The sequence below is a fragment of the Euleptes europaea genome, chromosome 6, assembly GCF_029931775.1.
Source record: "Euleptes europaea isolate rEulEur1 chromosome 6, rEulEur1.hap1, whole genome shotgun sequence".
NCBI lineage: Eukaryota > Metazoa > Chordata > Lepidosauria > Squamata > Sphaerodactylidae > Euleptes > Euleptes europaea.
In genome coordinates this window covers 17,806,718-17,829,064 of record NC_079317.1, presented here as the reverse complement: position 1 = coordinate 17,829,064, position 22,347 = coordinate 17,806,718, and the positions used below count along the sequence as shown (strand labels likewise).

The following is a 22,347-nucleotide window of genomic DNA, read 5'->3' as shown; positions in this document are numbered from 1 at the left end:
ACGTTAATTGAAGTTGATTAAGTTAATAAACAGTGTACCTACCTATATAGTTTAAGTTTAAGAAATTTGGCTCTCAAAAGAAATCTCAATCGTTGTACTGTTGATATTTGGCTCTTTTGACTAATGAGTTTGCCGACCCTTGTTCTAGATCACAGCATTTCTGATTTGCTCATCACCTGCTTGTTCCCCATATCAGCACTCTCAATATCTATTTGAGATAAAGATCTCAGCTAAATATACAATTCAGGGCTAGAAAAAAATATCTAAGTATCTGGCTGCTGGGAGACTTAGAAACTTGGTGCTTCCGCCAAGGAATCTAAAATATTTTCTGGCATCTAAAGACTCAAACTACGTTTCCATTCTGACATGCTGCATTTCTGACCCATTTTGCTCATCATTTGGAGAGCCAGCGTGGTGTAGTGGTTAAGAGCTGTGGTTTGGAGCGGTGGACTCTGATCTGGAGAACCGGGTTTGATTCCCCACTCCTCCACATGAGCGGTGGACTGGATTTGTTTCCCCACTCCTACCCATGAAGCCAGCTGGGTGACCTTGGGCAAGTTAAAGCTCTGGTAGAGCTCTCTCAGCCCCACCTACCTCACAGGGTGTCTGTTGTGGGGAGGGGAAGGGAAAATGATTGTAAGCCAGTTTGAGTCTCCCTTAATTGGCAGAGAAAGTCAGCATATAAAAACCAACTCTTCTTCTTGATAACCCTGCAATGAGTGTAATATCTGTGTTCATCCCAAGTACTGAGTGATGTTACTAGTTCGTTCTTTCACAGCTAACTGGATTTTTTTAAAATCACAGAATGAAGAACTGGATCACCAAGTTAGGCAAGTGGGAGGGCTCATGTGATGGAAGGTTTTTAGCACTGTGGTTGTAGCGATTAGAGTGTTGGACTAGGATCTGGGGAGACCCAGGTTCGAATCCCCACTCTGCCATGGAAGCTTGCTGGGTGACCTTAAGCTGGTCACATGCTCCCAGCTTAACCTACCTCACAGGGTTGTTGTGAGGATAAAACTGAAAAGGAAAGAATGATGTAAGTTGCTTTGGGTCCACATTGGGGAGAAAGGCGGCTTAATGAAGTAAATTGTGGTGGAAGATATTTCCCTGCCTTCCCCTCCCTACAGAAGCCTCTCTGCAAATACATTGATAGTTGCAAGACCTACAGGTACAAAAAGTCATCAGGCATTGAGAAGGTGGAGTTGGGCAAGATCTCCTTGCCTCACTTAAACATGGGTGCACACTGCAGGTGGGCCGCTTTACCCATGAGGTGACCCAATTCTCAATGGAGATCTGCTGGGAGACCTAAGGAAAATCCTGTTGTGCCAGATCCTTCTGTTGGTGGGGTCTAAGCCTAGGTTTCCCACATGCAAACCAAAACCTCTCTTCGCTTAGTGTCTTGGGTGGACAGAGATGGGGACCGCCCACATGTTAATGGTGCATCTTTTAAAAGAATGTATATGTAGAATGCGAAAGCGCCTGAGTGCATGAACTAGATTAGTAGATAGTGCCAGCCTTAAAGCTTGTTTGCAAGCAAGTAATCTTGTGGCAAAATACTACCCTCGCTCCCAGACTCCCACAGGGCCAATAAAGTGATCCCGTGACTGTACGAGCCAGCAATTAAGAAGAAGGTTGGTGTTTGTACCCCACTTTCTCTACTGGAAGTAGTCTTAAAGTGGCTTACAATCACCTTCCCTTCCCCTCCCCACAACAGACACCTTGTGAGGTAGGTGGGGCTGAGAGAGCTCTGACTGGCCCAAGGTCACCCAGCAAGCTTCATGTGTAGGAGTGAGGAATCAAACCCGGTTTTCAGAATTAGAGTCCACCGCTCTTAACCACTACACCATGCTGGCTCTGGACACTGAAGGTGGACTAATTCTTGCAGTTGGTCTTTTTAAACTCTGCATTTTAATTCTCTCAAGCCTTTGGGGTTGCTACTTAGACATGCTTGTTATGTTGTAAAGCACACATTGCTAATCTTGTTTTCAATCTTTTTGCAGGCTGCTGACTTAAGTAAACCAATAGATAAAAGGATATACAAAGGAACACAGCCTACGTGTCATGACTTCAATCATTTAACAGCCACGGCAGAAAGTGTCTCTCTACTAGTGGGCTTCTCTGCAGGCCAGGTGCAGCTTATAGATCCTATTAAAAAAGAAACTAGCAAACTATTTAATGAGGAAGTAAGTGGAAGTCTTACTCTTTGGTGCATGCAAACGTATTTGTATTCTTTTGAAAGTTCCTCTCTGCATCAGCCAGTTTTCTACTCGGAAGCAGCCGGCCTTTGATGAGTGATTATAGGAAAATACTGTTTTAGGCACTGTGGAACCATTGCAGAAACATTGCACTGTGAAGGATGTCATGCTTCCCTCTAGACTCCCCCTTCAGCCTTGCCTTGGCACCCAGCAGTTACCTACAACACAATGTTGTTCAATCCCCTGGAGCCTCAAGCTCCCCCTTCTTGCTGGTACCTTCTCTGCACACCCCCGTTTCAGTTTAGGAGCTCACTTTATTCAGCGTTCCGACTGCATCAGCGTTTGCTAGTAGTGTCAAGGGTTCAAGGCCAGTTTGCAAACAGTTCAGTGAAACTGCTGACACAGGCTTCGCACAAATCACCACTCAGAAAACGAGAGCAGGTGAGCCCATGGGACATTTCCTAGCTCAGAGACTGGAGATGACTTTTCAGATGGTTAAGTAGAGGATTAAGGAATGTATCCCATTTGAAGCACTTTGGTTTCAGATAGCCATCTTCATGGTGAAGCTAAGGTTCTTGCGGGCCTTGGTTCTGTGTTGGAAGTCTTAACTCCATTGAATGTGTGCATACGCAGCAGATGCCTTCTTACTTAGAACAGCAGATTTCCATGTCATCTTTGTAACATTTCAGAAGTCTTTGTCTGGAGGGATGCTGTTAAAGAACCTCAAGGCAATTTCCATCTCATTCCTGAGCCTTGCAGTGGCCGGGAAGGTGTGGCCGCGGAGCTGCTGCAGCGCCTCCAAAGAGGTTTCCCGGCTGCTGCAAGGCAAAAAAAGCCTTTTCAAAAAATAGAAAATGGGGAAAATAACCCCATTGAAAACAGCGGTGCAGTGCCCACAAAAAGCTGGCGCAGCACTGCTGTTTCTGCAAGAGCCGTTTCCAGGCTGGAAGGGGTGAGGGAGCTGACTAAAGTCAGCTCCACCCTGGGAATGCCCTGGGAACACCCCCACCCCCCACGCTGGCACCACAGTTCTCTTTTGGGATTAGGTCCGTGATAAGAGGGCGCTTACACTTGCGCAGTGGTCACGCTGTCTCCACACCACTTTTCAGCCCCAAGCTCAGGAATGGGGTGTTAGGCTGCACAGAGAGGGTAAAGCCGATTTTTGGACACTGTCCGTTGACTGCAAGATCAGTGACTCTGCAGGACTTTTAACTAGCTGAGAATATTACATGCCTATTCCCACTAATTGGCCACTAATGTGTCACAGAACTACTTTGGGTATATTTTCATAATTTTCAGTGGTTAAGAGACCAATATGATGTGCTGTTGAAAGAAAAAACCCAGTTGCAGTAGCAGAGTGTTCAGGCGATTTGTTAAAGCACGCTATGCTAGCTATAGCCTCTTGTTCCTGATTTGTGTGAAACAGCTCACTGTAAGCGTTCTCAACTTCAATCTCTGGCGAACTTCATAGCTTGTGACCATGTGAAAATGCTGGCTTACCAGTTGTTTAAAGTAGGTGCCCTTTCAATGTAAATGCTAATTCTACTGGGAAGCAAGTTTCTAAAACGTGATGCCCAAAGTCCTTGTCTACCATACACCTTTAAAGTTGGTTTTCAAAATGCCATCCAGCACAAGTGAGCATGGTAAACGCTCTTGTGGGTGTCCATCCCAAACACTTGGTCTTGACTCTTGCTGAAATCATATTAGTTTGATGGCTTGACTCTTCTTGTGCTGCCATCTCTTTGGGAGACAGTTCAGAAAACTCCCGTAAACCATGTCCTGCCTTTGCCACCCACCTCCCTTCTCTTTTGTATTAATCATAACCCCGTCATGCATTCCTATATGTTATACCAGTTAGGTTCGTGCCTTTTTGCCAAGGTGATGCCAGCGTTTGCCCACTCTCTTCTACAAATACGGCAGGTTTAGGTAACCTTTACACAGTGGATGTGCTGTATTTCACGTTGCTTGTGTCAGATGAGAAGATAAGCTCTTTGTGGCTTCTGTGCATCTCAAGATATGGGGCTGCGGCCTCCTTGGAATATCGTTCAGAATCTCCTAGAGCTAAGCTGGAAATGCTGGTTCTGCTCATCTTAAGAAAAAGGTGCGGCAGGAGGAGACATGCCTTCCTCAGCCATGTCTCCTCCAGCAGGAGGAGACATGCCTTCCTGGTCAGTCCTTGGACTGCTGCAGTGGTAACGTTGGGAAGAAATTTCTCCATGGCCTTCATAAGCTAAACTTACCTCTTCCTTTCTACTCTCCTTTACTTCTGTGGCTTGAGTTTTTTTTCTACCTTCTTGCAAAGGTGAGTGCCATTATGGCATAGAATCATAGAGTTGGAAGGGACCACCAGGGTCATCTAGTCCAGTCCCCTGCACAATGCAGGAAATTCACAACTACCTCCCGCCCCCACAACCCCGGTGACCCATACTCCATGCCCAGAAGATGGCCAAGGTGCCTTCCCTCTCATGATCTGCCTAAGGTCATAGAATCAGCATTGCTGACAGATGGCCATCTAGCCTCTGCTTAAAAACCTCCAGGCAAGGAGAGCTTACCACCTCCCAAGGAAGCCTGTTCCACCGAGAAACCGCCCTAACTGTTAGAAAGTTCATCCTAATGTCTAGACGGAAACACTTTTGATTTAATTTCAACCCGTTGGTTTTGGTCCGACCTTCTGGAGCAACAGAAAACAACTTGGCACTACCCTCTATATGACAGCCCTTCAAGTACTTGAAGATGGTTATCATATCCCCTCTCAGTCTTCTCCTCTTCAGGCTAAACATGGAGGCCCGCTTTTAGAAAGTGCCGAGCACTGACACACATGCATGGCACACATTGTTATTGCTTCTTGGGCAAGGGGCCATTGCCCGAGAATATTTCTGGCATAGCTTTAGAAGATTCTGAATGGTGCTGACACATATGTGTGGCATGCATCTTGTTATTTGAACACATGAAGCTGCTTTATACTGAATCAGACCCTTGGGTCCATCAAAGTCAGTATTGTCTACTCAGACCGGCAGCGGCTCTCCAGGGTCTCAGGCAAAGGTCTTCCACATCACCTACTTGCCTAGTCCCTTTAACTGGAGATGCTGGGGATTGAACCTGGAACCTTCTACATGCCAAGCAGATGCTCTGCCACTGAGCTATGGCCCCTTCCTCTTTCTTCTTGGGCAAGGGGCCGTTGACCAAAAATATTTCTAGCATAGCTTTAGAAGATTCCAAATGGTGCTCTGCTCAGCCTCAGTCACATACACACGACTGCACAGATGATCACTTGAACACCAGTTGCAGGTAAGCAGGTTGTTGTCAAGGACGGAGTTGTTGCATTTCACACTGCGTAGTAGATTGTTAGATAATCAGGGGATTATGTCCATGATACGATCAGCCCTGAATGAAGCCTCTGCATCAGGAACAGTCTATACTAGTGGAAAAGGTGCCACTGTTTCTCATAAGAACCTAAGAAAGGCCATGCTGGATCAGACCAAGGCCCATCAAGTCCAGCAGTCTGTTCACACATTGGCCAACCAGGTGCCTCTAGGAAGCCCCCAAACAAGACTACTGCAGCATTATCCTGCCTGTGTTCCACAGCACCTAATATAGGCATGCTCCTCTGATACGAGAGAGAAGGGGTATGCATCATGACTAGGACAGAAGAAAGGCCATGCTGGATCAGGCCTAGGTCCATCAAGCCCAGCAGCCTGTTCCCATAGTGGCCAACCAGGTGCCTCTAGGAAATCCACAGACAAGACCACTGCAGGTGAAGCCGTTATACAGCTTCAAAAAGAGGAAGGCTGTGTAGTTTTAACAGCCAGTTCCTATAAACTGGTATTGCTATCATTTGTTTCCTCCCCATTTCGTGCTTGAATGGCTTGGATTAGCAGAATAATTATACAGTCATTTAAAACTAACGAACGCATAGAGCAAATGGCCCTGGTTCTTCCCAAGAGCCCTGCAGAAGTAATTGAAGGCAGAATAAACAATTCCAAATTCTCTTCTGTTATCACTTGTAGCTGGCTGCCTTCCTTTGTAGCCAAAGGCCATGCTTCGTAAGAATGTGAAATACATTTTAATCATCCACGTAGTAGATTCCTTTCCCCCACCCTTGGTTCTGCGTCACCAAGTACATTTCTGTTTAACCGTGTTAGTCTGTCACTAGCAGTAGAAAAGATCAAGAGTCCAGTAGCACCTTAAAGAAGAAGTGAGCTGTGTGGCTCACGAAAGCTCATACCCTACCAGAAATGTTGTTGGTCTTTGAGATGCTACTGGACTCATTCTCTTTTCTACTTTTCTGTTTAAGTTACACATATTTGGGGATCACCATTACTGCTGCTGCCATTATTTGCTTTCTTCCCATTTTCACTTCAGTGCAGTAGAACTAGAATTCCTAGAGTGTTTCCATTATGACCCTGGCTTGCCACTGATTTGAAAATGCCAGCGTTTGTCTAGATCCCTCATATTAGGTTGTTTGTCCAGATCCCTCATATTAGGTTGCTTTTTCCAAGTATGAACTCAAGTGAGTGTCTTTGTTTCTTGTTTTCTGTATCTCTGCCAGGTTTTTATAGGTGAGCAGTCCCCCCCCCATGTATAAAGCTTCCAGAGTTTGATTTCTCTCTCCTCTTAAATTCTGTTCAACAAAATAGGCTGAGCGTTCCAACTTCTAGCAGTTACTTATGATAGAAGTGCATCATAAGCTTGCTGTTTATGCATGTAGAATAGCTGCATCTCTCAAACATACATCCCTTGGAGCAAATTAGTGAATGCACCTTATTGAATGAGAAGCGAGAAACTGGGAGGACTCTGATGCGTGCCTTTTTTTCTTTTTCAGAGACTAATAGACAAGTCCAGAGTAACCTGTGTAAAATGGGTGCCAGGTTCAGAAGGCCTTTTCTTAGTAGCTCATTCCAGTGGCAATATGTACTTGTATAACGTGGAACACAATTGTGGCACCACAGCCCCACACTATCAGCCGCTGAAGCAAGGCGAAAGCTTTGCGGTCCACACTTGCAAGAGCAAATCGACACGGAACCCTCTGCTTAAATGGACAGTCGGCGAGGGGGCTCTGAACGAGTTTGCTTTTTCCCCAGATGGGAAATTCTTGGCATGTGTAAGCCAAGATGGCTTCCTTCGGGTATTTAACTTTGATTCGGTGGAGTTGCATGGTACAATGAAAAGCTACTTCGGAGGATTGCTTTGTGCATGTTGGAGCCCGGATGGGAAGTACATCGTAACTGGCGGCGAGGATGACTTGGTGACCGTCTGGTCTTTTGTGGACTGTCGAGTGATTGCTAGGGGCCACGGACACAAATCGTGGGTCAGCGTCGTGGCCTTCGATCCGTACACCACTAGTGTAGAAGAAAGCGATCCAATGGAATTTAGTGGTAGCGACGAGGACTTCCAAGACCTTCACTTTGGACGAGATCGAGCAAACAGCACGCAGTCCAGATTGTCAAAAAGGAACTCTACGGACAGCCGGCCAGTCAGCGTAACGTACAGGTTTGGCTCAGTAGGCCAGGACACACAGTTGTGTTTATGGGACCTAACGGAAGATATCCTCTTCCCTCACCAGCCCCTCTCAAGAGCAAGGACACACACCAACGTCATGAATGCCACAAGTCCGCCCGCAGGAAGCGGCGGAGCTAACCCAGGAAGTAACGGCAACAGCATAACGACGCCTGGGAACTCTGTGCCCCCTCCTCTTCCACGATCCAACAGCCTTCCGCATTCTGCAGTCTCCAATTCCGGCAGTAAAAGCAGCGTCATGGACGGTGCCATCGCCTCTGGCGTTAGTAAGTTTGCAACCTTATCGCTACACGACCGGAAGGAAAGACACCATGAAAAAGATCACAAGAGAAACCATAGCATGGGACATATATCCAGTAAGAGCAGTGACAAACTGAACTTAGTTACTAAAACCAAAACGGACCCTGCAAAAACTTTGGGGACACCCCTCTGTCCCAGAATGGAAGATGTTCCTTTGTTAGAGCCTCTTATCTGTAAAAAGATAGCACACGAAAGACTGACTGTGTTAATTTTTCTTGAAGACTGTATAGTCACTGCTTGTCAGGAGGGATTTATTTGCACATGGGCAAGGCCTGGTAAAGTGGTAAGTTTTAATCCTTAATGCTGCATCAAAGAAGTAGAACTTGAATAGGTAGTTTCCCCCCCCTCAAAACATAACTGAATGTTGAATATAAAATTTCTTTCTGCTTAATGTAAAAAAAAAAAAAAAGGATTATTTCCTCAGAGCCATACTTTTGGATACTGCATGCCGTATTTCTGAACAATTTGAAGTGTCTGGCCCAGGTAAAAGTTCTTTTAGAATACCATTGCCTTTCAGCCAGAGGTGTGTTGTGTATCCAAAGTGTCATTGATAGTTTTTCCTATATTTTCAAAGCTATTTTTGTATGACATGATTGAGACAAATCTGAGAATCAGTTAGTGAGGGTGAAACCTGTAAGGGCATTCAGGAATATAAAACAGCCACAGCTTGGCCAAGCTGTGGCTTGGTGTTGTAATATATCCATGTGTTCGGGGCCATTGGGTTTGGGAAATCCTAAAAGAAGGTTAGGTTCTCATTTTCTTTCTCAAAAGGTAGTCCTAGCACTGAGAGTTCGTAATTCTTTCAGAAGTCATCTCAAGGACAGCTTTCTCACCTCTCTCATTGAAAACTAGAACAAGCCGATCTTAAAATACGCATTGCAATATTTCAACTTTTACCACCCAAATCTTGTCCAAGCATTTCTGTAAAAAAAAAAAAAAAAAGTAACTTTCAAAACTCCCTTAGTTAAACAGCATCACGTCCTCATTTTTCTATCACTTCGACTTCCCATGTAAAAATAAATATTTTTAACTCGCACGTTTTCTGTTCACCGCACAGGCTTTAAACATGGCTCCGTTAACGTTTTCTTTCGTGTTGAGCAAATCTGGAATTAGTTTCTTAATTTTTAGCACCTTATGCCAAAACACGTTGGTTTTTTTAAACTCTTATTTGCAACTTGCATTCTACAGCCTGGGTCTAGCCCCCCCCCCCCAAAAAAAAAATTTTTTGGGATGCCATGTGCTTTTCTTTTCCACAGTAGCACTCCTCTCCCTCCAACGCCTTCCAAAAAGCCAGTCATGAAGGCCCTAGTAGGGGGTCCTTTGCAGCATCATACTCAGTGGGAGAGGCTACAGCTGAAAACTGGCCAAGTGCTTGAGTAGTCTGCATCCTAGGCAATAAATAGGTAAGCCTGAAATGGAAGTGATAGTCTTCTGGAGGTTTACAGTACATTACTAAGGAGAGTAACTCCAGTCTAAGCCCATTAATTTCAGTGGGCTTAGACTGGAGTAACTCTCCTTAGTAATGCACTGTTAGTGTGGGATACTTTTTGTTGTTGTTGTAGCTTCCCGAAAGTCAGCTCTAAAGTTACTTGAAAGTTACCAGAGTTCCTGGAATACACAGGATTCCAGAAACTAATACATAAGATCTTCCGATAGAAACTAAAGCCCACTGTGATGACTTCCAAAATGTCTCCAAAAAAGGTGATATGAGTCCAGTATTTAAGTGGAATCTTTTCATACATACTCTGTTCTCTCCTGTATGCCTTACCTTGAATAGACTAAATATGGAAATGTATGGCAATGCTTTTTCAGTTGGAAAAATGTGCACGTTTTAAGAATAAATGGCAAAACGGCATGAGTCCTTGTATGTTAAAATCATGGACGTGTTTGTACTTCAACAGAGGGCCACTAGTTTTCAAGGTGGGGGTTGGGGGGTTGGGTTGGTACAAGTAGGCCAGCCATGGTAGTGAATATTGCCCTTCCACTGATTCATCTTTTCAAAATAATGACCTTGGTTTGGCTTCTTCCACTTCATTAAGGTACTTGAAAAGAGCTGCAAACTATGTCCATGAACCATAACTTCCATGTAGTATCTGGTTTCATTTGCGAACACGTTTCAAATATTTCAGAGGTAGAGTATGCAGTACCAAAAGCTAGGATTTATGTATTTTTGGCCAATGTGGAAATCTTTAACTAAAGGTAAGTTTCATGCTGATGCTCTTCACTCAGTCTTTGAAAACTAATATCGCACACTGATGTAAATGCCGTATTGTTTAGGATGTGTTTACTTAGAATGGGTTTCAAATTATTTCTTTCCTTTATTGTTGCAGTCAGTGAGCTCACTTAGCTGGCCTAAACTAGCAAATTAAGCGATATGTTTACAGGGCTCTGGCCGGGGAGGTATTTGTGCCAGAAAGGTGTTAATAAGCATCCTTTTTTTTTTTTGTTTTATAGGAGAGCACTTACTAAACTTTATACCTATTTAATGAGTCTTCAAAAACACTCATGGTAACATATTTCTTCCTCCTGGGTTATACACTGCATCTTTTTGTCTTGCCTACAGTTTAGTCCCACAGCAAAGCTGTATTTTCTTGACAGTTCAGAGCTGCCACCTTCCTCTGCCATTTTTGTCCCCAAGACTCAAAAGGTAAAATTTCCCATCACCATGTTTTTTTCCTGCTCAGACTTCCCCCTCCCTTTGCCGGAATGCATCAATTGGATAAAAAAAAAAACACAGCGTTCCAGATTAGGCAGATCGCTTGGCCAGTTGGGCGGTCTGGAACCCGACTGCTCCCGAGCCAGACTTTTTTCCAGCTTCTCTCTGCAGATGGGTGCAGTCAGGATAGCAAATGGCATGGGTTGGAGCCGAACCTCCTCCTGGCGGTGAAAGGACAGTCCCAGAGAACGAGGGGAGAGGGTTTTGTTGGCCACGCCCCCTCCCACTGCAGCCCTCATGGCACCCACTTCTATTCCTGGGAAGATCCACCATCCTTGTAGGGGGGGGACAGCATCTTGAGGAGGTGGTGAAGAAGGCTGCATAGGAAGCGGACACGGTCCATCCCATGAAGCTTGTCATGCCTTGGGTCCAGAACTATCTCTCTACAGGAGAACAGGGTACGAATGAATGCTTATTCCTTAGGAAAAGCATCTTAGATTTGGCCGCCTTCCTACACAGTTTAAATATCAGGAACCTAAAGAGAGTAGAAAAATACTGTAGGAATGGGAGGATTTCACACTACAAGCCTTAAGTGTTACCTTGATGTCTAGTTTCCTTCAAAAGGTTCAAATGGGAAGTTCTAATGTAGAGGATGCACTGTGTTTCATATCGCAGCAAGACTTGTGGGGAGACTTGGCAGGCACCAAAGCTTCCCAGTAATTACTTTGTGAAACATTGCAGTCTTTACTACTGGGGAAAGTCAGACTTGGTATAAATCTTTTGGCTGCGTCATTCCAATTACACCGTAGGTCCGGTAGAGGCGGAGGGATTGGCTTTGTGTTTCTTACGCAGCACTACGATCACAGTTTGGTCCTAGTCAAAGGTGGTTGCCATAGAGGACAGAGCCTCCCCAGAATCATGTGCAGTTTCAGGGAAATGCGCCTCTTCTTATCCTGAAAGCTTGTGATAAGAGTGCATGGCTATGAAAATAGCTGTGTGGAATGGCAGTATGTACACCCCAGCAGAGTAAATGTGTTACCAATTTGTATAACAAAAATGCACATGAGATTTAGAATATTTATTTGAACTATATTGTACAGGAGAATCTAGAGTTAAATTATAGAACATCCTTAAGTTTCCAATAAACAGCAACTGTAGTTACTATACATCATGTTTTATTTTTCATGAGTTCTGTTTTTGCTAAAGCATTTAACAGACACCTTGTGCTTCAATACCTGGGTGCCGGAAGAAGCTCCATTTACTACTAAATCCTCCTTGTTGGGAAGGGACGTTTTATTTGTTGCAATTCGGAGTATAAAGTGCTGTTGGTGGGAAGTACGACCCTATATCATTTGACATAAATTTGAATTCAGGGATGGTTTTGGAAGATTGGGATTAGCGTCTTGGTTTGGTTAAATAGGGGTGAAGCATCTTGAAACGTAAATAGATTGGAAGTGGGAGCCTGGGAGTTCCTGGACGTCACCATACACCTTCATTTTCAGGATTACTGTAGCCTTATATGCCAGTGTAAGAAGTTGACCAGTTGATAAAGGATCAGTTCTGTAAATTCCAGAGAGAGCGATTGCCTTATAATTTGGGTGTCCAGAATGGAAAAGATTAAAGAAAGATTTTTTTTGGGGGGGATACCTTGTTTTAAATGTTTGATTATTTTGGGAACTCAGTTATGTACTTGAAAAGACTGTGTATGTATGTCTGTCTGTCTCTCTCTCTCTCCCGTCATGTTTAAGCTACTACCCTTGCATTTAGAATATCTGTCGGGCTGCTTGTGTTAAGAGAGAATACCAGCTCCTTTTACTGTCACATAACTTGTGTAAAGTTTAAAAAAAGCAAGATTTTTTCCTGCATTTATGAATCTGTATACATGAATTTAAGATTGACACGTTAGGTGATACTGTACAAAAATTGTAATGATATAGTGAAAAGAAATCAACAGTAAAATTCATATGTATTTTCTTTATAAACGTCCATCTAATTTCTTGACAACTTGAATAAATTTCATAAGAGCCTTTCTAACATGACAAATTGTTAAACTTAAATTGACTTGCAATAATAATGAAGCTTTAATAAGTATTGTTGGTATATTTATAATTTTAAAAAGAGAATCATGTTTGTTTCATACTGCTTATTTTTTAGCGTTTTATGTCACTGTTTCAGCTGAAGAAACCCTACTAAATACTTGACATTACAGAATAATTTAATGGGGTTTGTCCTCTGTATACTGACGCTAAATAAAAAAAAAAGTGTGACTGAACTGTAAAATGTAGATAACTGTCAGTAGTGCTTCTGATGCCTGAAGTTAAAATGTTGATTTGTCACAAGCTGAGATCTTTCCCCCCCATGCAGTTGGCACCTTCCTGAACAAACGGCCACTGTGAAACCGCTACCTTTGTAATTGCCGTTTTATAACTCTAAAAGACTCAAGTGCAACCTTTTTGAGTATTTCATAACTATTTCAAATGTTGGGTTATTTACTTCTGCTGTTGTTCTGTGTCCGTTTTGAACTATCACGTACAGCTGGTTTAAGTGCATTTGATGGGGTTTAGTAAACTGCTGTTTTCACCTTACCTAATCAGACCAGCCAGGGAGGCTACGATGTTTGTGCAAAGCTATTAAAGAGCCATTGGAATGGAGAACGGCTGGTCTTTGGATTCTACAGGAGCTCTTTCCCTTAAGGAGTCTCTTCAGGCTCTTCCTTGTATTGATGACATTGAGATAAGAATTAATCAGATGCAAAAGGGATGGTTCATAAACGAAGAATTTAGGAGCAGTTGTAAACCTAAATGGGAAGAAGGCCATCAGTGTTACGCTACTGTGAAACGTTGCAGACAGACTTTTGTTCCATTTGGTTTTGACATGTTCAATGTTCTTTCCAAAGAAGACTTCTCATCTTGTTCACGTTTGAGCCATGCAAGGTAGTGGCTAGAAGGTGCTTCCTTCAGGCCAGTGCTTTTCAAACGCCTCAGGTCAAACCAGAGAGCTTCCTAAGTTCTTGTGTTTCAGTTGCAAGAACTCCTTGGTAAATATTACTACGATTGTGCTTCTGGCTGTACCTGTTTCTACAGCATTTAGTGATCTTAAACCATTCCTTGGCGTGATATACTACATGTAGACATTTATTTACCTTGAGCATGTAAAGGTACTACTGACTGAAGTGAAATAAGTGCTACAACACATCTGTGTGGGATTTGACTGCCTTATAGAATTGTATGCACAATATGCGGTTGGTTCTTCGGAACAGATTGTAATTCATAGCTAGAGCATAGTTTCCCCAGTAACTACTAATTAATTCTTAGATCCTTATGGATGGAGATTCTGAAAGAAATCTGTGCCCGCTTAAGACTTCTAGAAGAAGAAAACTGTTAAAACTTAACAAATGGCATTCCCAGTTCCTATTAAGATCAAACTGGATCCAATGCAAAAATTTCCACTTGTGCTAGAGCAGTGATGGCGAACCTTTTAGAGACCGAGTGCCCAAACTGCAACCCAAAACCCACGTATTTATCGTCAAGTGCCAACAGCAATTTAACCTGAATACTGAGGTTTTAGTTTAGAAAAAACAACTCATACATTAACATCTTTGGTCTTAAAAGAAAAACACAATAACAGCTTTCAGTGATACAAACAACTTTTTATGGAAAGGTAAAAGTTGCTAGAGCATAAGCAGGAACGCAAGGAAAACCTCATGAGTAGCTGTGTGCACTAAGTCAGACTAACAGTGCATTCCTGAGGGGAATACCTATGCCGGGCTTAGGAGGCAACGCAGCGGCGTTTTTGGCTTTGTCGAAACCTCTGCTTGGCTCCAAAAATCCGTGCAACCCCCCAAAAAGGGGGCGTTCCCGAGCTGCCACTGTGTCCTTTGCTCTGGCAGAAGTCTCCATCGGCGTCCCGGCCGGTGTCCAGGCCTTCACGCTGGCGTTGGGGCCACAAATGCAGGCGTATGCTGCCCGGACACCGGCACAGGACTTTGCCGGCCTCCAGAGGTCTTTCATCCTGGCCGCCAGCATGGCTCAGGAATGCACAATTACTGTATCCCCTCTTGCATTTCTGCTTACACAGGATCTTGTGCAGTCAGTTTCTGGGCACTGTAATACAGAGGAAGGGAAGCACGAGGTGTGCCACAGGATCTTGCGAAAACAACTGCATTTGGTTCATTTTGTTCCGCATCGCTAGATCCAAGCCCATGGATTGTATCCCACCACTCCACTTGGCTGACAGTGACACCTTCCTCAGGTGCCAGGAACGCAAGATGCTCCTTTTTACCAGTTGGCAGTATTTCAAAGAACGCTGATCAGCCATATTTTTTTAAAGCCTAAAATATTTGTTTATACAAGAAGCATATTATGAAAATTATGTATTATGAAAATTCTAGGAGGTTGATTTATTTAGTCAGACTTATAACCTGCTCTACCCCAGCATGCCAGGCTCATCAAGAAGAGCATTCAGAGAATAGCTGGATTATTTCCCCACAAATATAACTTTTCTGCTAAGTTGTACTCATTGCTTGCAGCTCTGAAGATTTGACTAGCAAAATTTGCATGGAAATCTTTGGCAGATTGGTGTAATGAGCAGGGATTTTAAAACACACAGGTGTAGCATACAGTAGGTATTCTTCATAGCCTTTATTACACAACTCACTGTGTATCCCATGATGGCAAATGCAAAATCCAGCTTTTTTTCTTAGCAGTGAGTATGCTAGGCACTCAAGCTCTATCGTCTGCCACTAATATGCTGGTAATACGGCAGCATTGTTGCTTGTGCAGGTACTTTCTCACTGGTTTTCATATACACACTAATACTTCCTTACCAGTGTCTTAATTTGAGGCGCACAAATCAGAATTGCTGACAGATGGCCATCTAGCCTCTGCTTAAAAACCTCCAAGGAAGGAGAGCTTACCACTTCCTGAGGAAGGCTGTTCCACCGAGGAACCACTCTAACAGTTAGAAAGGTCTTCCTAATGTCTAGACGGAAACTCTTTTGATTTAATTTCAACCCTTTGGTTCTGGTCCGACCTACTGGGGCAACAGAAAACAACTCGGCACCATTCTCTATATGACAGCCCTTCAAGTACTTGAAGATGGTTAGATCTATCAGTGGCAGCTAGATTCCTGAATCTGTATAAGGGGTTATTGAGGAAACACTGAGGACTGGCCTAGCAATAGCTGCTGCTGAGGATATGGCCCTCTGCAATGGTGGTACAGTAGCATTATGCTTCTGTCAGTTACAGACATGAGAGGCAGATCAAATGACGGGCCGACTTAGCATAAGGAAGTACAACCATCCACACGAGCACCGAGAAAACTGTCGAATGTGAAACCCAGTGAAGAAGAAAGTATTTTGAGACGTGCAACTTTATTTTAAAGCAAGTTTTTTTCAGCAGGGAAGCTTCCACAGGCGTGCGCAGTGTCTCATGAGATCTTGGAAGTGATATGAGTAGTTCAGTGAGAGCCAGTGGTCAGGAACGGCCTTGCCAGGACTGAGAGAAGCAGGATAGAAGAGGGGAGCACCTTGGTGGGGCAAAACTATGATAATGGCTACCAGTGTCATACAGGTCAAGGAAAGCACATTTGCATCACACTGGCCAGAGAATTCAGCTTTTCTTGGTGCAGAATTTTGACTTTTTAAGAGCTGAAAGAACACCAACATTTCAGGGGCAATATTGTAGCCCTGAGCCAAAATGGGGGTGTACGTTGTCACTGTTTTCTTGCACTCCATGAAATCAACTTTCCTTTTGTGATAGTGTTTTGCTCCAGAGGGCTAAACTATCCACATGGAGGCTAGGAGTCAGAAGAGGGTGCAGGGCAAGAGCGTCTCCATTCTCGCAAGTTGGGATTGTGCACCTGAATATTTTCCACCAGTTCACCATCTTTGTCCATATACGCATCCCAGTGTGACAGCGTTGGCCCAGACACACATACAATAGGGATGTTGACATTTTTGTGTCCTAGGCAAGGCTAACTGCTTGTGCGCACCCCACCCCCCATTGCCAACCAATTTTTAAAAACGTAGGGAAAAAAGCAAAAACTTTTAATGTTATAATTAATTATATTCCATAGCACTGTTGTGCTACTTATCTTAAAGTAAAAAATTAAATTTTCAGTTGCATTTTTTCAAGAAACTAATCTGTTTAAAACTGTACCCCTCAGGCCGGTTCTGCGCCCTAGGCGACCGCCTAGTTTGCCTAATGGTAGCAGCAGCCCTGCACGCGCCCCAAACTTGGGAGAAACAATGGCTGTCATCAGTCACAAAAAAACATGCAGAAGTGGAATGTGAATTTTTATTAACCTTTTTTTGTATCCTAAAATGCAGGTAAGGCAGGGTTGGGAGACTGGGGGTTCGATCCCGCCAGTCACATCCCCCATAGCAGGGCGTGAACTTCACAGATTCCCCCTTCTTGCAGCAGACTTATAACTACCCCTGGGTGGGGGCATTGTGTCTGCTGGATAGGCAAGGTGGAGAAGTTGCATTTTGCTGATGGCAATCCCTCTGTCAAGTGGAGATTTTGGGTGGGATCCAAACCAGGGTGCTCACCTGGACCTTTGTTCTGACAGATCAAGGTGGTTTTTATGAGCTGTTGTTCCAGGAGGATGTCGACAACATTTTTACTACACTGGGCTGTCCATTTGGCATCAACAGGTCTGCCTGTGAGATCTGTCTTGGGGGCAGGGAATCACTCCTGGAGGACGGTGGCACAGCCTACGTTAACGTCATACGCAGTTCAGAGACCTGACATTGCTCCACCACCTTCATCATTCAGTCTTGTTCATGCGTGATTCAGGGTGGATGCTTTTAAGGCTCCTGTCGCCATTTCAATTTCAAGAGATTGTTGCGTGCCTCTGGAACGAGTGACTCACTATAAGTATGCTAGCCAATGGAGTGCGTAACTACAATGACAAAAAATGAATGCAAAACAAAAAAAGCAACCTGGCGTGAATGATGTGGCACAGATCATAGTACACCAAATCTCCAGTCACATTCTTTATTTCTGGGCCTCTACTAGAAATCATTAACCTTGGGAGTAAAAGGTTTTAAAAGATGAAAAAGTCAGAGGAGCTTTGGATTTCCTCCAGCCTGGAGGCTCCTTGACATTCAGCCTGGTTTCAAGAGCTGGGAGTGTTGCTTTCAGTGGCGAATATTTGGGGCAGAGCCAGAAAGAGCTCCTGTAGACTCTGAAGAACTGGTTCATTCTGCATTACAATTGCGCTGGGGATCCTCAGCTGGACCAACCTGAATTGCAAAATATTGAAGTAAGAAAATCAAAAGTCTGCAAAACAAGATACTGGGAAGGGAAGATAACTTTTAAAAAGGGAACACTGTATTTGTATTACCCTGCAGGTTTAGGGGCAGTTTTACTTTCTCATTCCATTATCATGTCTATAGTAGAAACAGGGTGAGGGAAGGCAGATCTCTCCAAGTACTACTAAAGCTTAGATCACAGAACCATAGAATCATAGTGTTAGAAGGGACCACCAGGGTCATCGTCCAGCCCCCTGCACAATGCAGGAAATTCACAACTACCTCCCCCCCATACACAAACACCCCAGTGACCCCTACTCCATGCCCAGAAGATGGCCAAGATGCCCTCCCTCTCATCATCTGTTGAAGGTCACAGAATCAGCATTGCTGACAGATGGCCATCAAGATTGCCAGCTTGTAGCTATAACTTAGTCCCCGAATATTACGATAAATGCTTTACTATGCAGGACCAAACCCAAGATTATTTGCTGATTTTTTTTAGTGCTTACTGAAGTTTTTTTTTTTTTTTTTAATTCTGGAAATTGTGGGCTGTAGATACAGTTGGCATAACGCTATGGGCTGTAATGTTCCACCAAAGGGGCTGAGTTACAGTTAAAGGAGGACTTCCCTCCTCAGGAGGATGATCCATGTTGTATCTAAACAGACAACAGAAATATTGGATCTGTTGGGCAGAAGTCTACTTGCCAGCAGGCCACCTGAGGAGCAGGCCCACAAGTTGGGGGGAAACCCCCACTGGGCCACTTGCAACAACAAGGGGGGGGGGGCTTCTCCAGCCAATAGTAGTTCTTTGCCTAAGGAAGAGGGTCCAGCATTCCACAACTTGTCATTGGGACAGATCCTGTGGCCATGAGGCTTGCTATTTTAAGCATCAGGCTGGAGTTCTCCCAGTTATGAATAAGCGTTCCTGCATGGGATTGCTCATGTATCAATCTGCTTTTTGTGGGTTGAACTGCATTCCTGCAAAGGATGCCAGTAATCTAGAAGGAAGAGTGACAATGATCAGCTTCCTTCTTCCCTTCCCCCCACCCTCAAATAAGGGATTTTCCGTGAAAATACAGCTTGCAGCTCGCTTATTTGTCCCTAAGATTCAATATCACAGTTTTTTAAAAGGTTCAGAAGCTTGCAGGACACAAACTGAAACCTAATTTTCACAAAATATTTGCATTGCATTCCTGAAATCACGTGGAAAACAAGAGCCCTGTGGCACCCGGAAAGTTAACTCTTGTATTCCAGCATAAACTTCTGCAGAGTAGAGACAAGTCATCAGATAGCGAGTCCATGAAAGCTTATACAACCATAGCATGGTTAATCTTTAGGATTTCCTAAACAAAAACCCTTTAACAAGCACACCCTACCCCAAATGTTTGGATATTTGCATTCGGCGGAAGCAAGCTACCAGGTAAAAAGTGAAATTAATTCACAAGTGTTTCAAACGGCCCCCAGAACGAAGTCCAGGGTACGCAGATGCACAAAGTGTTGAGCAAACTAAATGTCGGGTTCTTTTGCTGGATTAATGTAAGTTGCTTTGTTTGCAGGGTTTATTGCCATCCCAAAACCAGGCCAGTTCTCCAAGTGGAACTGTAGTGTAGCCACCACACTCCTGCTAGCAAATCTATGAACACAGAACAAGAAGTATTGCCAGTGGACCCAGAAGCTGCAGTTCAGCCCAAGAACACCACAAATTCTTTACAGGCAGAGTGTGAACTTGGGAGTTCATGTGAATCACATGGTGTTTTACAAAAACAAACAAACACACAGCCCAATACTAATGTCAGAGTTATTTTTACATCTGATATTTCTAGGCTGCTCACTGAAAGAAGAATTTTGCTTTAAAAATGGTTCTTTTGGTGAAATATTTCCAGTTTCTTTATACTTTTAAGTTCTATGTAATTTAATCATATATAGATACAAATAGTGTAAAATGAAATGTTTCTTCCATCCCAGTAAGTTTAATGGTTAGTACTTCACAGTTGTTTGGTTTTTTTGCACTGATTTTTTTTTAACCTAGAGATGGTATGCCTGGGGTGCCGTCATGGGAAATGAAAGTCGTTTTTTGGCTTAACAATTGTAATTCAGGAAAATAGATGCTGCAATCATAGGTTTTTTTCCCTTAAAAATAAAATAAAATTGTTTGCACTTAAATAGCTTAACGCTAATAGAGAATTCCTTTTAAATGGGTGTTTTGAACGCCCTGTAAAGCTATGTTACGGAGAAAAGAGATTCTTTGTACCTATTAAAACATTTTATTTTAATAATGTTTTCAACTGCAAATCTGATATGTATTATAATGTGTACATAATGTAAATCAGTGATTGGGGAGAAATTGGTCATCACGTTATTAATTTTCATTTAAGTGATATTTCTAATTCAGAAAAATCTATATTAAACTATCTTGAATATGCAGCTTTGTTTATATTCTGTTTTAAATTAAATCAATTTTGATGTAGTTTTTTTTTGGAATTGCATGTTTTTGGTATATGGTCTAGTCTTTCTAGAACAGTAATTTGGAAAGTACACCACTTGGGTTCACTAGCAATTTAATTGGACTAAGAAATTTGATTCCCCTCCGCTTCAGAGTTTTTCTGTGAATATACATTTGAGAACACATGGCGCTCTCACACATGCCGAATAATGCACTTTCAATTCACTTTTAATGCACTTTGCAGCTGGATTTTACCGTGTAAAGTGACAAAATTCACTTGTAAACGATCATTAAAGTGTATTGAAAGCGCATTATTCAATATGTGTGAAGGCACCCTATGTCAGTTTTTCATAAGCCTAGCTTTTTCATCAGTGGTTACTTTAAGGCATACTGTCTATTTCCATACAACAGTAATGTATAGTTTAACATTTGATGTTTCATACTTATTATTTTAAACACTTGTCCTACAAGTAAATAATGCACTGCTCTAGAATAATATGATAAAGTACGTGACCTACCTGTGTAAAAGGGGGGAAAAGATAACTTGTACTGAAGAACAGGTGTAAGAATTTCTGTGGTCTAAATTGGGATGGGTAACACTTTTTTGCTCATCTACCACACCCTGGAAGCATACCTGTGAAATGGAAGGGGTGGGGGAGGAAGAGATGAAGGTTGTACTTGGCCAGGCGTGCTGCGAACAAGCTGAGCTCCAGTGGTACTTCAAGGGCTCACCTTGCTCCTTTGTGGGGTGAACCAGCCCTGCATGCTGAGAAAATAGTCTGGCGTCTTGCTGTTTGGTGCATATGCTGGGGAGTTACCGAACCCTGGTCTAAATACTGCTAGGTTAAGTGCATTAAGGACTGCGTCTGCCAGTGTTTCACTGAAGAAAACATTCGCCAGGTAAAATGCAGGAAATGTGGGGCTAAGGCACCCCTAGTGTGAAGCTCTGCCTTCCAATGGCTTTTGGGGCAGGAGAACTGAGTGTTTCCTGACTATTGGGGAGGGGCAGCGGCTCAGTAGTAGAGCATCTGCTTGGCATGCGGAAAGTCCCAGGTTCAATCACCGGTATCCCCAGTTAAAGGGACTAGGCAAGTAGGTGATGTGAAAGACCTCTGCCGGAGAGCTGCTGCCAGTCTGAGTAGACAATACTGACTTTGATGGACCAAAGGTCTGATTCAGTATAAGGCAGCTTCCTGTGTTCATGTGTACTTTCCCCCTTGTGTCTAGACTTTTCCATCCTGATCCTTTGTGTAAATGAAATGGAAGTAAGTTTCGGTACATAATTGGATTGAGAAGGAGGTAGTCTGAATACACCCAAATGCTGTGTACTATTATTTCTGCGTGTGCACACCAGGATTTGGAGGTTGCTTGTCAGAGAGCACAAGAGCCAGCACGGTGTAGTGGTTAAGAGCGGCGGGACTCTAATCTGGAGAACCGGGCTCGATTTCCCCACTCCTCCACATGAAGCCTGCTATGTGACCTTGGGCCTGTCACAGTCCTCTCAGAACTCTCTCAGCCCACTCATAGGGAGGCAGTGGCAAACTACCTCTGAACGTCTCTTGCCTTGAAAACCCTACGGGGTCGCCATAAATCAGCTGCGACTTTATAGTGCGTGCGTGTACACACACACACAATGGCTACAGGGTTTTTTAATTGCAAATTTCTTTTAAATAATGCAAAAAAAAAAAAATTCCTTGGGTTGTGATCAAGACCAGTTTCCAACTTGTTCCTATATAATTTTGTCCTTAACACTTTTGTTTCTAAGTTTGAAACAGGAGAACATCAGGTGTTCTGGCTCTACAGATAATTGTTCATTTCAAAGCAAGAACTGGAAGACTGTGTCAGCTTGCTGGCCCACCTATTCCTTTGTCAGTCATTAATGGCATCTGGGTGTGCTAAAAAGTGGGGGAAGAAGTAAACACCTCCCATTCAGAGGCGTTGCTGTCTGCCGATGGGAGCAGATCCTTACTTTCCCTGGGCA

General features: G+C 43.4%; 1 protein-coding gene across 1 annotated transcript in view; it reads left to right on the top strand.

The window, feature by feature from the left end:
• Positions 1-19,636, top strand: part of WDR20 (WD repeat domain 20) — a 53,089-nt gene extending 33,453 nt beyond the window's left edge. The window contains exons 2-4 of the mRNA XM_056852065.1: positions 2,001-2,183; positions 7,018-8,295; positions 19,480-19,636. Of these exons, the coding sequence (XP_056708043.1) occupies positions 2,001-2,183; positions 7,018-8,295; positions 19,480-19,533 (1,515 nt within the window). The 3' untranslated portion in view covers positions 19,534-19,636. The remainder of the gene's footprint in view (positions 1-2,000; positions 2,184-7,017; positions 8,296-19,479) is intronic.
• Positions 19,637-22,347: the final 2,711 nt, after the last annotated feature.